At 36.9% G+C, this 15927-nt stretch overlaps 1 protein-coding gene across 2 annotated transcripts in view; it reads left to right on the top strand.

Moving 5' to 3' along the window:
* LOC129778563 (putative mediator of RNA polymerase II transcription subunit 26) overlaps positions 1 to 13371 on the top strand; it is a 162832-nt gene extending 149461 nt beyond the window's left edge. For both annotated transcript variants that reach the window (XM_055785532.1, XM_055785531.1), the window contains exons 7-8: positions 12464 to 12522; positions 12680 to 13371. In XM_055785532.1, the coding sequence (XP_055641507.1) occupies positions 12464 to 12522; positions 12680 to 13183 (563 nt within the window). In that variant the 3' untranslated portion in view covers positions 13184 to 13371. The remainder of the gene's footprint in view (positions 1 to 12463; positions 12523 to 12679) is intronic.
* The last annotated feature ends 2556 nt before the right edge of the window (positions 13372 to 15927 follow it).

The raw sequence follows: 15927 nt of genomic DNA, 5'->3' as shown, positions 1-15927 counted from the left end.
AATGCTCCAAAAGGCTCAGATAAACATGGCCCCCGCTGAGCTGCGGGTTTCCATTCGGGCTGATGGTTCCATTTTCTTTGCTGGTCCTTTCCGATCGACTGTTTTCCCATCATCATACCGAGAGCGATGCCAAACGCTCACATCCAAGAAAGACTTAGAAAGCCGGACCAATGCAGACCACAGTCGGCAGGCAGGCAGCAGCAGCATAAATGTGAAGGAGTTGAGTGTAAGACCACCACAAAATCCGTACCTTTTCGAATCGAGATGGGATTTGGCCCGCTCCAGTGTCCACGCTCGGATGAACCAGCGAATGGTCGGCTCTTGTCCACCTTTAGAAATGCTAAAGTAGAAGCTAAATGGAGCTTCAGAAATGGAATGTTGACGGTAGAGCTGTAATAGTACATAGTTTGCGCGGGGAGGGGGTGGATTATTCGTAAAACGTTTCGAATGTTGTTCATCTGTCCACCAACTTCCAAGGTGCATGCTGACTTTCGAAGAAACTAGCACACTAGAACCCGGAAATTCGTTCTCCGTGTTTTACTCGTTGCTAACACGTCTCGGGGCAAGGGAACTTGCTGTCGGAGCATCTCAGGAAGAATTTTAATTATTTTTCAATTACGACAGTTTGCATCTTTTGAGCCATTCCGTGACTTGTGTTGCAAGCTGGAGTGGGGGATGGTCTTTTTCTTTTCATTTCTCAGCATCAACTTCGTTTTGAGTTTGTTGCCATCCGGGGAAGCTTTTCGAAATTAATTCGGAGATTTTATAATACGTTGGTAAACATTCTCATGGAACGGAAGATCAATTTTTGTTATCACATTAATTTGGGTTTTTGATATTATTTTGCTTAATGTGGAATCACTTGGCGTTATACTTATAACCAGAAAGACAATTTGGAAATTGAGTTTTTATTAATCATATATCCGATATTGTTGTATGTAGAGATAATTTGCAGGGGTAACTGCTTAATTCGTTTCAGCCTTTAATCGTTGATATTGATTTAAAGTTGGAGACATTTTTCAAATTTTGTTTAATTTCCCTTAAGTAATTGTTAGCATTTCGGTATATTGGATCTTTAGTGGCAACGTCTTCTAGTTTTATTTCAAAGTGCTTGATTCGTATCACTATGTTTTGACTGTTTTACCCCATAAATACTGTTTGGAAACTAATTCGTAACTATAGATGGCTATAGATTCCATTCGAAGGAACTTCGATCTGTAACTGTCGTGATTTTCCTTCCTGGGTATATATGAGTGAGTAAACGACTAATAACACATTACCAACTTGAGTAATCACTGCAGTTTGTTTATTAACATTTCACATATGTATTGTGAAATGTTAATATGTACGATTCAATATTACACAATATGACACATGACTCCTTTCTATTTGGTCTCCTTCAGTTATGTTTCATAAATTCACGTTTTGTTCATTTTACCCTATCTCTTTCCTTATTTTGTTTGGATTATAAGGTTTGCAGATTGGAGTCTCGCTAGTACCAATACATAATTTTTTTGATAAAGTCATTTATTTTGACAGGCTCAGTTACAAAGATTTAAAGGAGCCGAACTCTTAACTATATTTTTACTAGTATTTATCAACATGTTTCCTTAATTCTAAGGTTAATAAATTAGGAAACCGAATATTCGCGATCGACTCGAGTATAGAAGGGTAACCTTTTTTCTTTAGGAAAAGGAAGGGATATAAGGAAACTGTAACAATTTTCACACTCACACTCACACTCATCACACTCAATTCTTAAAGCTATTATTATATCCATAATGTATTTACATTTCTACTTATTCTATAGATAGTCAGAAGGGAATCAATCTCTCGCGAAGAATGAAAGGGAGGGAATAAGGATATAAGGATAATCACGCACGAACATCGATAGCATTAAAAAAAAACATAGATTTGGGCCATGTAATCAAGGTCTAACCGAGCCAACACATCTCTCACCGGCAGCCGATACATAATAACTTGAACCAATTCAGCAAACCACATTAATTGGAAGGCTGGAAAATGTTAATTATTCTACTGTCACTCAGTAACCTTCGCATGCTCCCTCACTGAATTTATTAATTGATTTTAGAACGCATTTCGCAGTTTTGGGAAACCATCCAAACTATTACTGTAATATCTTTCCCAAGGGAACATAGTTATTTGAAGAGAAATCGGAATTATAATTGTATTGAATGTGGTGATTTAATCCTTTCATGGTTCATCCAGCATAAGGCAATAATTCGCATTAACTACAGACCAAAAAAGTATCAAAACTCCAGGATAATTTCGTGAGAAACCAAATAAGTTAAGGGATGCTCTTGAATGTTTCATTTATTTTATTCGTCAGTTTATTATAGATTCTCTATTTTTTCTGATTCATATTTGTTTTGAAAAATTGAATGAATAAAGTCGCTAATAAAAATAATAACCTGGTGGTAAAGGAAGAAACCATACGAAAATTTGGAGAAGATTCAGGAATCGGGATATCGTTTGAAAATTCAATGCAAGTTGTCTTATCGTTCGTAGGATTCGTCTACGAAGAGGCTAGCTATGCGGTGCTTGCTCATGGACGACGAAATTGATGCGAAGAGCACCCCAAAATCCTCCTGGGCGATATTTTTTCCTGACCAACGTGATTTCCCCGCCAAGTTTAATTTTGTTTTCGCACGGAAACACAGATTCTACCGTTCATAGAGAAGCCCTGTGAAATATTGGTCAGATTCGACAAACAGGCACTGCAATCGGGAGATATTTATGTGGTACCATGACGACGGGATGAATATAATCGAAAAGGATCTTCAACTTCAAAGTTTGCTCTCCATAACTGCCAGAGAATTGAAGCGAAACAAATTTCGAAATTTGCCACATGACGAATTTCATGCCAACTCGTCTTAGTAGTTGGCAGCATCATCTCAGATTGCATTGAAAAGTTGTGGGAATAAAGAAATTGGTCATAACTTTGCATACTAGAAATTCCAAAAAAAGGTTAGACAGCTTGCTTAAAACAGCCAAAGTATTTTTTTTTTCAATTTATACAAGCAATTCCAACTCAAAAACTATAATATCTACAGAATTTAGGTTAAAGAAGGAAATGTAGACAATCTTTTTAATTTTTATGGAAAAACTAGCTGACCCGGCAATCGTTGTTCTGCGATTTAAATTATTTCTAGTAAATATTTTGGTTGTTGAATACAAAATCACTGATGTATCGTAAATGTTTTTGAATGTTTCAACGATCTATAAAATTAATCGAATGTGACCAATAAAATAGAACGAATAAAACGGTTTGAAAGAATGTGTGTTTATGCTGCCGGAAATGACGGTGCGAATTGTCATTCGATAAACAAATGTCAAACGCTCGTGACTCATCTATTCTGTCCTCTTCTATTGTGTTCCATTAAGAAGAAAAATGTTGCGAAGCAATTCAGGAATATCAGTGCATTCAAGCATTTCATAGCGTATCTTCCCGAGTAGGATTACGGCCCATTCTTTTAAAAATCACACACACGAAAATGTGAGGATGGAATCTATCACACAGGGGAAGTGGGGGTAAAGTGGTCATTCTCTTGTGTGGTAGTATAACTATTGACTATTCATACCGTATTGATAGTCATCTTATGTTTGAAGAAATTCATGACTTTTGAGTCACCCTGTACTTCCGTGGAGCTGTCAAATGTTAAAATATAAATAAGAACAAAAATCGCTCTCTCGGTACCCATTCGGTCGTAGTTTTGTGCGTTTAGAATTTAAGGAATTACTAGTGAAATTCAGTTTATTTGACCTGATATTTTCGGCAAATCAACAGTTTGGACAACTGTTTACGTATTCGAGGAGAGATGAACAGTTTTTTTTGTTCAATTTCAGCGGTCATTCCGCATAGAAATTACCTTGTTGTTTGAGGGCAAATTGGTCAGTGGAGGGTTACTACTGACAATGTTCTGTTTTCAAAATCTGATATACTTGATCACCTTCTGCTCCTAAAGGGGTCCCATTTGTGGTTTTGGCCCAGGAAAAATATGCCACCCCAACCAAATCCAAGCCTCATTATGAAAAACGTTGTGTGTTTCTTACTACGTTTAGTGCGTATGAGAAAATTTTAATTAAGACTTTAGGTGAATAGCTTATTTCATACATGTACCTACTATTTCAATAATTATTTCAACAAATCTGGACAAGAAAACACGCATAAATCTATTCCTTGTAGCATGATATGTGCGAGTGACCGCTTCACCTCATCACTACACAAATGTTCGATTTTTCCACTTTTTTTTAATATAATGAAAAATGTACTATTTTCAAATTTCATAATTAAAAATCGCTTGCTATTCGATTTTTTCACTTTTTTTTAATATAATGAAAAATGTACTATTTTCAATTTTCACAATGAAAATCGCTTGCTATCTTGAACAACAATAAGTTGAGCTACAACATTGTTCGAAAAACGGAAATTGTATTGGTATGCGGACACAGGAAATGGGCATGTACTTAGGGTGACCACTTTCCCCCCATTTGCCCTACTGGTGAATGGAGTGCTATAGACGATGACCACCGACGAAAATAAAAATGAACAAACCATTCATTGTCCTTAATTCAATGTATGTAAAAATGTAAAAGGTGAAATGCCAAAGATATGTAAATAATTGTTACTCGGTGTTAGGCGTCGTGCACAAATTAAGTAACGCGAGTAGGGGGGGAGAGAGGGGGGGGGCGAGCTTTCGTTACTTTATGTGACTGAACTACGTTTTGCTGTTGATTGTTGAATTGAACAAAACAAACTGAAACACCTGAATTCAATCACATTAAAGTGCGCTACACATACAACGTCCCGTCACAGTAAATTCAACGTAAAGGAATGAAATGTCAAATATTCTCCTATGGAAATCGTATGGTAGCATTCACTTACACCATCACGGCAACTTTGACGTCGGAAAAAAATAAGTCCAAGAGAATAGTTGACGGGACGGTGACGGTGACGCTGTATGTGTAGCGCACTTAATTCGGGCACCAGAACACTTTATATTACATTCTTGAGTAATCTATGCCATCTATCTGATGTGCCAGGACCAGACTTTGGAGATTTAGAAATGCATCTGAAGTATATGTTGAAGATGTAGAAATAGAAGCTACTGAACTGAGCGAGAACAAAACAATAGCTGCTGAACCATCAAATGGTTGGTCGACTAAAGCTTGAATATAAATAGAAATTGAAATAAAAGCATACCCGATTAATTTGTTTAGAATGAAAAATTCCTTAATAACTTTATGTGCCTTTCTCAACCGTTGACAGTTCTCCAGTTCAGCCTTATTTTTCTACCCTTTAATTCAGTACTACCATTACATTTTTGTGTGTACCTGAAACATATTATCATGCGAACAAGCATCTCATGGTAACTGAATAAACTTCCATTGCACCTGATTAAAGCAATGTATTTGTACTACAGTGAATATGTTTCCTGGCATTACGTGGATACCATCAACATCGGCTAATCAATAATTTTTATGCCAATCAATGATGATCATGAGGGATCTCAACTGGAAAGACAACATTTTAAGTATGCAGGGTGATCGTTAGCTGATGTGTGGAATAATCTAGCGCTCGAACGATATTCCCTCAAAATAAAATACCCCAAAACCTAACCATAATTTTCAAAAAAAAAAATACACTGAAACAAATGTATTTTTTAAAATTACTCAAAAAAATTGTAAGAACAGCCCATCCAATAACCAATAAGTTATGCATACATCGGAAGATGGGCTTTTTTATAGGGTAAAAGTTTTTTTTTTACTAACGACCTTCTCATGTTTTCTTTGAAAAAACCAAAACCAATCCTAATATTGTTTAAAGTCAGGATAGCAATATAGTGTATTCGGCAATGTTTTAGAAAATATGAATATGAAGACTTTTTTCAAAGACACCAACTTTCTATCTCTTATAGCATTTTAGACATACAGTGACTCAAACTCGAAATCGTACACCACCTTGTAGATCTTTACTGTAGATCACTACTTTTGCAAGTCAAAAACAAGTTTAAGAAACATTCTATTTAGATAATGATATATTGAGAGGATATAAGATATACGCTTAAACCTTCAGCTTTGGAATATCTTACGAACATTTTTTTCTTCTTGATGTATGTAGGTGTAATTAATTAAAATATCAGGAAGAAATAAAAAATCGACTTCGAAATCAAATTGTTTTACTCCATAAAATTTTTGAAAAAAAACGAATTTAATTACCATTATCAATCAGCTTTTATTTGGTTCCTATAACGCTCGAGTAGAACATTGCATACAATTATATTTTTGTTTGAATGAAAAATTACCCCGTTGTCTTTTATGATGAGTAGGGTAAATGATCTTGGTTTGTCCGATTTGGGGTGTTTTTACGCAACTAGTAAATGCAAATCGATTTTTCTTCATGAAAATCACATATAATCGATACGAGTTTGGGTTTGTTGAAAAGCACCAGGTCTCTAAAGGGTGTGTCACATCAAATTGCATCACGGAAAAAACGCTGTAGAAATTTAATTTTTAGGAATTATATCTTCAGCTTTCGCATATAATCAGATATGAGTGTATAGATCACGTTGGCCATGCTTCACTGTCAATTTTTCGTAAATTTGGAAAAATGTCGTCGAACGAAAAAGAGCGTCGTGAATTAATCCTGTGCACTCATTTCGAGAATCCGGAGTTGTCACATCGGACCATCGGTAAGATGCTGGGAATCGTCCAATCCACGGTCAGCAGAGTACTAAAACGATACTTCGAGAACCTAACCATCGACCGGAAGGTGAAGAACGGCAAAAATGGATGCTCCGTCAGTGAAAAAGATCACAAGCGCGTAGTTAAGCAGTTTAGACGTGATCCGAGAAGTTCGGTCCGGGATGTCGCCAATAAGCTGAATTTGTCAAGTTCATTCGTCCAGCGGACCAAGCAGCGGGACGGACTGCGTACATACAAGGTTCAGAAGGCTCCTAACCGCGACGAAAGGCAAAACATGGTGGGGAAGACGCGAGCCCGGAAGCTGTACATCGAAATGCTGACAAAGCCGCATTGCCTGGTAATGGACGACGAAACCTACGTCAAAGCGGACTTTCGTCAGTTGCCGGGCCTGTTGTTCTTCTCCGCAGAGGACAAATTCAGCGTTCCGGAGGAGATTCGCAAGCAGAAACTATCCAAGTTTGCCAAAAAGTACACGGTGTGGCAAGCGATCTGCTCTTGCGGAAAGCGGAGCGCCCCCTTCGTGATGACCGGCACGGTAAACGGGCAGGTTTACCTTAAGGAGTGCCTACAGAAGCGCTTACTACCACTATTGAAGCAGCACGAGGGCCCGACCATCTTCTGGTCGGATCTCGCTTCGTGCCACTATTCAAAGGACGTGTTGGAGTGGTACGAAGCTAACGGGGTCACCTTCGTGCCAAAGGAAATGAACCCGCCCAACGCGCCGGAGCTTCGCCCAATAGAGAAATATTGGGCGATTATGAAGCAGGCCCTCCGGAAGAACCCAAAGGTTGTCAAATCGGAGGCGGACTTCAAGACTTCAACCTTATGGACGGGGTAAAGAGGAAGGTGCGAGCATGCGGGCTTGGGCTCGAAGTATGAATAAAAAGAAAATGCCAAAAGTTGTTTAATAGTTTTTATTTTACTGTCTAAAATTTTCAAAAGGATCGGTCTACTGGGAGAATTTCTACAGCGTTTTTTCCGTGATGCAATTTGATGTGACACACCCTTTAATAGTTGTTGGTAGTTGCTAATACTACCATAAGGGGTTGAAATTATTCAAATTTTTATGTTTTTTAATGATTTTCCTCAAAGAGAATTATGACCATGGTTTGACCACCTCTGTTCATGGTTTGTCCGACTTTAGAAATCACCATTTTTGTATGAAAACATCTCAATTAGATGTTGCATTTATCATTGCCTGAGTTTACTGTCATCATATTGATCTGATCATAATTTAGGCTTTCTTCAGAATATTACATTTTCTTGGGCATTTTAAAAGTGTTCACCTCAACTCACTCAATATAGAGAAACTTTATTTCTGCTATGCGCGAAGGATACAATAAACAAAGTGCAGCGCGCCAAGCACATGAGTTCATAAAAATGCGTTAATTTCAATATTCATGTTTACAATATTTGTAAGTGTTATAATACAGAAAAGGTCTGAATACGTGCGAAATAATCATCTGGTGATCAATTGAAAGTTAGCTCGAATGAGGGGCGCATTGACACCGATAGATGGTGTATTTTATAATCTGTTTTAAAGGATTATGATTCCGTGATTCCGTTAAAATATACTATAAAACTACTGTAAATCATGAAAAAGTCATTTTTATTTATATGTTTTGAAACATTCGAGTACCTGATTTGACAAAGGTGTGCTGAATTAGAGCATTCAAAAAAGTCGACAAACCATGATCATATTTTCGACTGGACAAACCAAAATCATTTACCTTAATTCAATAAACAATGATCGCACCCCATAACCTTAAAGAAGTTTTAAAATTCAAATAAACTCTGTACAAGTTTAATTTGTTGTTTTGACGGAAACAATTTGTTTTTTAATTTTTTGCATCAATTTTAAAAATGTTCCAAAACAGGATTTTAGAAAATCATCCGTAATTTTGCAAATGTCGCAGTAAGTTCTAATGATAGCAGAATTTTTTTTTTCTTAGTGTATCTTCAGAACACCTGTGAACGTTTCGTATTTACACTTTCAGCCGTTTTTTATCGATCGATCAAACTTTGGAGTGAATTAAAGGAGCACACATATCATACCAGAAGTTCGAAAGGCTATGCGTACTCTTACGATGAACGACTCGAAACATTCGTGTTCATGTGTTTGTAGGTACGAGGATCGCAAGAAGTGATGACACTCACACGTATACATAAGCATTCTCGCATATACATGCGCCCCTCATCCACAAACTCAAGGGGAAGTTTTTCATTCAAATAAAAATAATTCTGTATTGAAAGGTCCTACAGAAACTTTATAGGGAGCAAATGAAAGCTGTTTGGTACGGTTAAATAGATTTGCTGTTGAGTTAGTTGGAAAAAAAATTGTGTAAATAAATACACAATATTTTCGGAAAAACAGAAAGACATCTGTATTCTCCACTACATCTGCACACCCCGCGATAACAATATGTTCGTAAAATAATTCCAAAAGCCGAAGGTTTAAGCTTTAAAATGATGTATATATCATTATCTTAATAATATTCTAAATTATCGAAATAATATTCTAAAGCTTGTTTTCGACTTTCAAAGGTAGTGAAAAAGTTGTATCTGGCGAACTCCGGACGTGTATGTTTGTACATTGGAGTGACATTTGGTTCCTTGTTCATTCTTTATCGAATTACGCTAGGGTTGGAATGCAAAACCTTGCGAAACGTCTCCTTACACACTGGTAAATTCATCGTGGATTTGATTTTCGATAGTGATGTGATGGGATTTGAAGCAAGTTTGACAATGTTTTACTTGTCTCACGCCGTCAGACTTAATTTTTTCGGCCCTCGCTGGACAGTTGCATACTTTTGTTAAACCTCAAAATGAATTCCTTGTCACCTTATCCGATCTTGTGTTACTACACCCAAACTGGCGTCGGTTGAAGAGATCGTTGGCAGAAAATATGCCTTTTATTGTATTGAAGTGTCAAATGCTCAAATAAAAGCACCTGTTTTAAAGAGTGTTAAATGCTTGTATGTATGGAGAAGACCTCTCAATCTCTCGGACTGAATGTCAGCTTGGAATTGTACCCAAAAAAATCCCGAACGATGCCAAACAGGGATTTAAACCAAAGACCAGCTGGGTTGTAAGACTGTTCTATACAACCACTGGGGCTGTCGTACCAATGCACGAGAATATTACATTACCAATTGAATCTTCTTTTACTCTTAGAAACACAGATGAACATATATTATACACAAACTCGCTTCTCGTTTAAATAATTGCTGTACCAGTTCAGATGAATAGCATATTTAATGAAACTTTTAAGCTCACTTAATGTAATGTAGGAGGATGTCAAAAAATGAGCTGAATATATATTTTGGGTGTATGCCCGAATTGTTTGATAGAAACGCCTAATTTCATAAAGACTTCAATCAAACCCTTTTCTTTCTTCCTGGAGAAGCTTTCTTTCGGCATTTTGAAGTTGTTGTTAATCGGCAGAAAAATAAGAAGCTGAAGCCACACTTTGTGTGGCTATAGAAAAGGGACGCTGAAAATGTTGAAAACATACATTTTTGACACATGATGCAAACACTCAATAGAAATGAAATATACGAATCGTATATTTTACCAATGCTGATGGAGGCACATTGGTACATTTTGTAAGATTGAAATGTAGAACAACCCAATCAAACAGTTGGTAATGGCTTTTGAACTGTTAATATACCATCTTATCATCTACCTATTTCCATTTCAGGGCGGACACTAAATTATATATTTCTTTCAAGTGAATGAAAAATAAAGAGAGAGGTGTCGATGACACGATCGATTTTTTGACGTAGGCTAACCATATTATTTTATTTGATCAGCCTCTTCATCACTTCGGATATAGCCATGGAATGAAAAGAAAATTAAGCAATTTTTAGTGACAATGCTTCAATTCTTTGATCGTTTACGAATTGGTTGACATGAGAATCATAAAAACCGTTCAGAGCTGAGTTATTAACGTTTGACATATTTCATCAATCGCCATCCGCTACACCCTACCAAAAATATGTAGTCCCACATCGAAAGTAGATTCAAGAATATAGAGTGTAGCATCAAACCATATGAATACTGAGATGCGGACACGATTAATTCAACAGACAAATCACAGTTCAGGAGGCAAACAGCTCCGTACCTGGTACCTCTAGACAAGAACTTTTTTTTCTCATCAAAAATGCACAAAGGATTAATTTTGCCGCATTCACTATAGTAGTGGCGCAAAAAAAAAAACCATTGTGAATTATTACCAAATTCTATTCGATTCAAAAGGAGTTATTGCGCCACAGATATTCTTTTACCTCCACGGTGTGAACATTGTATTGCAACTGTTGTAGACCGCAACGGGTAGAAGCTGAAATCGCTATGAATCAAGCACGAAATCCAATTTTGCACCGAAAACTGAGCCGTCTCCACACTCGTTTACCTCCTTTTGTCCACGTCGAAGTGCCGGAAAGTCGCCGAAAAGTTGACTCCCGGCCGGGATAAGGGAAGCACCGTGGCATGAATTGAGGTCGATGCTATTCTTAATTAAAGTCTTTGGTTTTCAAACAAGTTGTGTGCTTACTGTCTCTCCTTTATTCTTTGGTTCTCCCGGAAAAGTTCACCCGCAATAAAACAAAAGGAATCCAAAATGGGGTGAAGGCTTTCGTTGACTTTTTTTTGGCTTGATGAACGCTGGCAAAGGATCGACAATTTGCTTTGGCACCGGTGGAAGGCTGGCGAGCGGAAGATATAATAAAAGAAATAAAAGCACTCCGTAATCAAGATTTATGCATCTCAATTAAAGGAACCGGCGGCTAAAAGGGGAGAAAATCAGCGATGAGCAAACTTTTCCGAGACGCTTTCACGTGGGTGAAACAAAAGAAAGTTCCGGCTTTCCACAGCTCGCTTCTCCGCACACATTGGCACTGTTTTCACTCGGTAACCACTTTTATTGCTGGCTGTTTTCGATCGGAGGTGTGAGAGGAGAGGGAAAAATGTTTGCAAAATTGTTGTGGAAACAATGTTTCCATTCGAAACAAAGAATCAGGGGTCAGATTGAATCGTTTGAAACATGATGAGGAAACGGTAATTGGTTTCTATTTATCAGTTGTATTAAATTTTAATGAGCGCCGCATCAAAGAGTCTGAATATGTAATTAACGCCATTCCGGTATTTTCTGCAACTTTCGAAAAAATGTCAACGCAGTCAATTCCAAATTGTTGCTGACGTTGAATAATAATTTTTAATTATCTTGAAACGATGGAGACGCATGCTGTTTTATTCGGTTTAAAACGATAGCTCGTCTCCACCATGATGCAAAGTTATCAAAATGTGTTATCAAAAGCGTGCAGAATTCATTATTAATATGTTGGAGTCGTTGCCGAGCACGCTCAATTTAATAAATTAGATTTCGTTTCGATATCATGTAATGTTCACTAAACAAACATTACACTAATGGGAACAATCACGATGTGTTATTGTATTTTATCATATCCATGAATATCTAATGGTGCTATCAACGGGTGTAATTAATTGACACAGGTAACATGAAGCAAACGCACCATTCTGCAGTAGTCGTCAACGATAGCAACATGTTTCAATAAATTACTTGCGAGTGTGATGGCACGAAAAAATCGTAATAAGTTGAAATTTATCGTACCGCATTTTTGTGCTTACGCCAGCAGCACATTAATATTTGATTTAGCGTCACAGTATGAACATAATTTAGCTGAATCACCATTCTCTCCTTGCTTTTTTTCCGCCACAGCATATCCCATTCAGTTCGGGCCCAAACAAATTGTACCAACCGTTGCGACACCTAGCCAAGTAAGTAATTAATCAAGGAAAAAGCATTTAAATCAAATACAAATCAACTAATTAATGCGAAAGGCAGTCAAATTCCTTCGATAACCACTCATGACCACACGGTGAAACCTTCAACACATACCGAATAACATTCCAATTCATCCGTTGCTCATTTCAGCTTAAACAACTGATCCCCGTGACGACAGCCACGACTACTCACCATAACGGAAAGGGCATTAGTTATGCCGCTTTTACCCAGCAGGCGAATCCGGCTACTCTACAACAACTGCAGTCCCAATCCGCTTACTACAACACAGCTGCCGCTGCCTCCAACCTCCAACAGCATCAACAGAACCACCTAAACCAACAGTATCAGCAGCCACGCATACAATTGTACTCCACGGTGGCAACCCCACTGCAGAAGCCAGCCATCCTCTACTCCTCCCAGTATGCTCAGCCATCGATTCCAGCGGCGATTTATGCCACTTCAATGACACCCCTCCTCCAGCACTCTCAGCAGCAGCAGCAACAGCAACAGCATCAGTCACAGTCCCATCAGCCGATTCAGTACGGAACGCATCTACTCCAGCAGCAGCAGTCTCAATCATACATGCCACTGGCCAAAATCACCTACACACCGGGGGCCGCTTCGCTACAGAAAGGATTCTATCCGGTTCAATGAAAACGGTTTATCTTTCCTTCCCCACCTGTTGTTGTGGCGCTCCCCTCTTTCCGTCCTGAGTGATTAGCAATCGTCCTTCGTTCCGGTTTCTAGCTCCCTATTTCGTGGGATTGTATTTATTGGTTCAGATTCGAAGTTGTATAGTTGTATAAGTTCTGTTATTGTTTTTTTTTTTCAATAAACCTAGTTCAGCCTGTGACACGTTGTGTTGACTGAGTGGAACGTAGCTTTTCATTTGGGGTGGAAGATTCACAGTAATCGCCATAATTGCCATAATAACCGAATGAGAATTGATAATTGCCGACTGAAGTTCGATATGATAGTATATGATGGGGCTCCATTAGTCGTGTTGGTATCAGTTTTTTTTGTGAATTGCGTATTATAGATAACCAATTGAGACGAAGCTAACCCCCTACTGTTGGGAGAGGAAGGAATGTCGCTATTATAATCACTGCCATGGGAGTTTCCTCGTACATGCAGCATTTGTGGTTATTGTTTGATAGACATCGGTAACTCGATGTAACTTCCATGATTTTGACATTTTTGTTTAAATATGATATCCGGGCTAATGGTTACTTTTTACAAAAATATATAAAAATAATATAATGTGGTGAATGTTCTTCCAATTGCGCGAGGCATGTTGGTGTAAGCAAGAGACTTCGCATGCGCCCACAAAAGTCCAACGTTATTAAATCGCATGATCTTGGAGGAATTCACGGGTCAGTTACGCGAAGTTATTTGTTCGGTGAACGTCTCTGACGATACGTATTATTATGTAGAGTGCAAGAGGTGTACAAACAATGCATGGTTCCATGGTTGCTCGAATTGATTGCTCTTCGACTGCAAAATGGACGAGGAGAGCGATGAATTTTTCGAATTGAACCATGCTTTTTGTAAACAAAAAGCACAATTACCGAATTTTCTGCCAACTCGACTGGCCGTTGGCAACACCATCTCAAATAGCAGTTAAACGTTGTGGGTGTAAACACATGTGCCTTTTAAGAAACTTTGCACACTTGATATGTCCAAAAATGAATTAGACTACCTTTTAAAAAGGGTTAAAAACAAAATTTTCTTGATTTTTCACGACAAATTTTGCCTCAAAAACTATGATACTTACACAATTCATCATTTTTTTGGAAAAAAAAAATTCGCTGAATCAAAAATATTTAAAAAATTAAAATTTATTTTTCTCAAAGAAGTATTTTTTTAAAATTCTGAAAAAAAATTAATGAATGGCCCTTACAATTTCCAACAAGTCCCTGCATTGGACGGTGGGCACTTTTACAGGGAAAAAGTTTTTCTAACAATAACTTTTTCATGTTTTCTTTGAAAAAAGTACAACTAATCCTAAGTTTGTTCAAAGTCAAGATAGCGATACATTGTTTTCGACAAAGATTTAGATTTTGGTAAAATATGAGCTTTTGCGAAGATGTCAACTTTCTATCTTCTAAAGTTTTTGGTATACAAGGCATTTTTATATGAAGACTCCTGAAAAAAATATGTTTTACTCATAACATTTTTGTGTGTAAATTATCGCGTTTGACATGTTCTTTACATGTTTCTGAATAGGAAAAAGTTAGCAGAGCTTGTAAATCGCGATAATTTGATACGAATTAAACATTAACAGTAATTTTTCAAAGAAAAACATGAAAAAGTTGTTGCTCGATAATTTTTTTCCTTGTAAAAGTGCCCATCTTCCGATGTATGGGGACTTGTTGGAAATTGTAAGGGCTATTTATGTCATTTTTTTCAGAATTTTTAAAAACACATGTTTCCGAGAAAAATGAATTTTAATTTTCAAAATGTTACGAGTAAAACATTATTTTTTCAGGAGTTTTCATACTAAAATGCTCCATATTCCGAACACTATAAAAGATAGAAAGTTGACGTCTTCGACAAAAGTTCATATTTTAATAAGATTTAAAACTTTGTCCAATACTCTATATCGCTACCTTGAGTTTAAACAGAACTAGGAAGAGTTGTAATTTTTCCAAAGAAAACTTGAAAAGGTTATTGTTAGAAAAACTTTTTCCCTGTAAAAATGCCCACCTTCCGATGTATGGACGACTTGTTGGGAATTGTAAGGATTATTCATGTATTTTTTTGAGAATTTAAAAAAAACCTTTTTAACCGTTTGAATCCGGGAGAGCGCAATAGCGCTCCTCCTGTTATATGCCAAAAGTGCGCTATAGCGCTCTTTTTGTTTCGTGTAAACATTTTCAACTTCGCACCTTTTAGCGGATGATTTCGTCTTTTGGGAGCATTTATTTGTAAGTGAGGACTTCACGCGTTTTGTGCAGTGAACCATAATTGTGAATGAACTTTCTCGTTATATGGAAAAAAGAAATACAGGTCGGACTCGATTATCCGGAGTATTGATTTTTTTTTCACTCCGGATAATCGAGTCTAAACAATTTTTTTTCTTTATTTGGTTTATTTGCATGTATTTTTTGTTTTTTGAAAATAAAAGAGGAATTTGATTTTTTATTCATCCCCTTAAAGTCAGAAAACACCTTTCTCACATGACAAAAAATAATTTATCCAGATTCTCTCAGGAGGATATATATATATATATATATATATATATATATATATATATATATATATATATATATTTATAGAAGAAAGTTAATAAGAAACATTTTATAAAACCCCATTTTTTATATGTTCTTTCTTCATTTACATAACTTTTGTAAGCTTATCAGTTATCCACGTTTTATTATATTTTTTTAAATATACCC

Source organism: Toxorhynchites rutilus, chromosome 3, assembly GCF_029784135.1.
Source record: "Toxorhynchites rutilus septentrionalis strain SRP chromosome 3, ASM2978413v1, whole genome shotgun sequence".
NCBI lineage: Eukaryota > Metazoa > Arthropoda > Insecta > Diptera > Culicidae > Toxorhynchites > Toxorhynchites rutilus.
The sequence above is the reverse complement of the archived record's forward strand: the minus strand, read 5'-3'. Positions and strand labels throughout refer to the sequence as shown.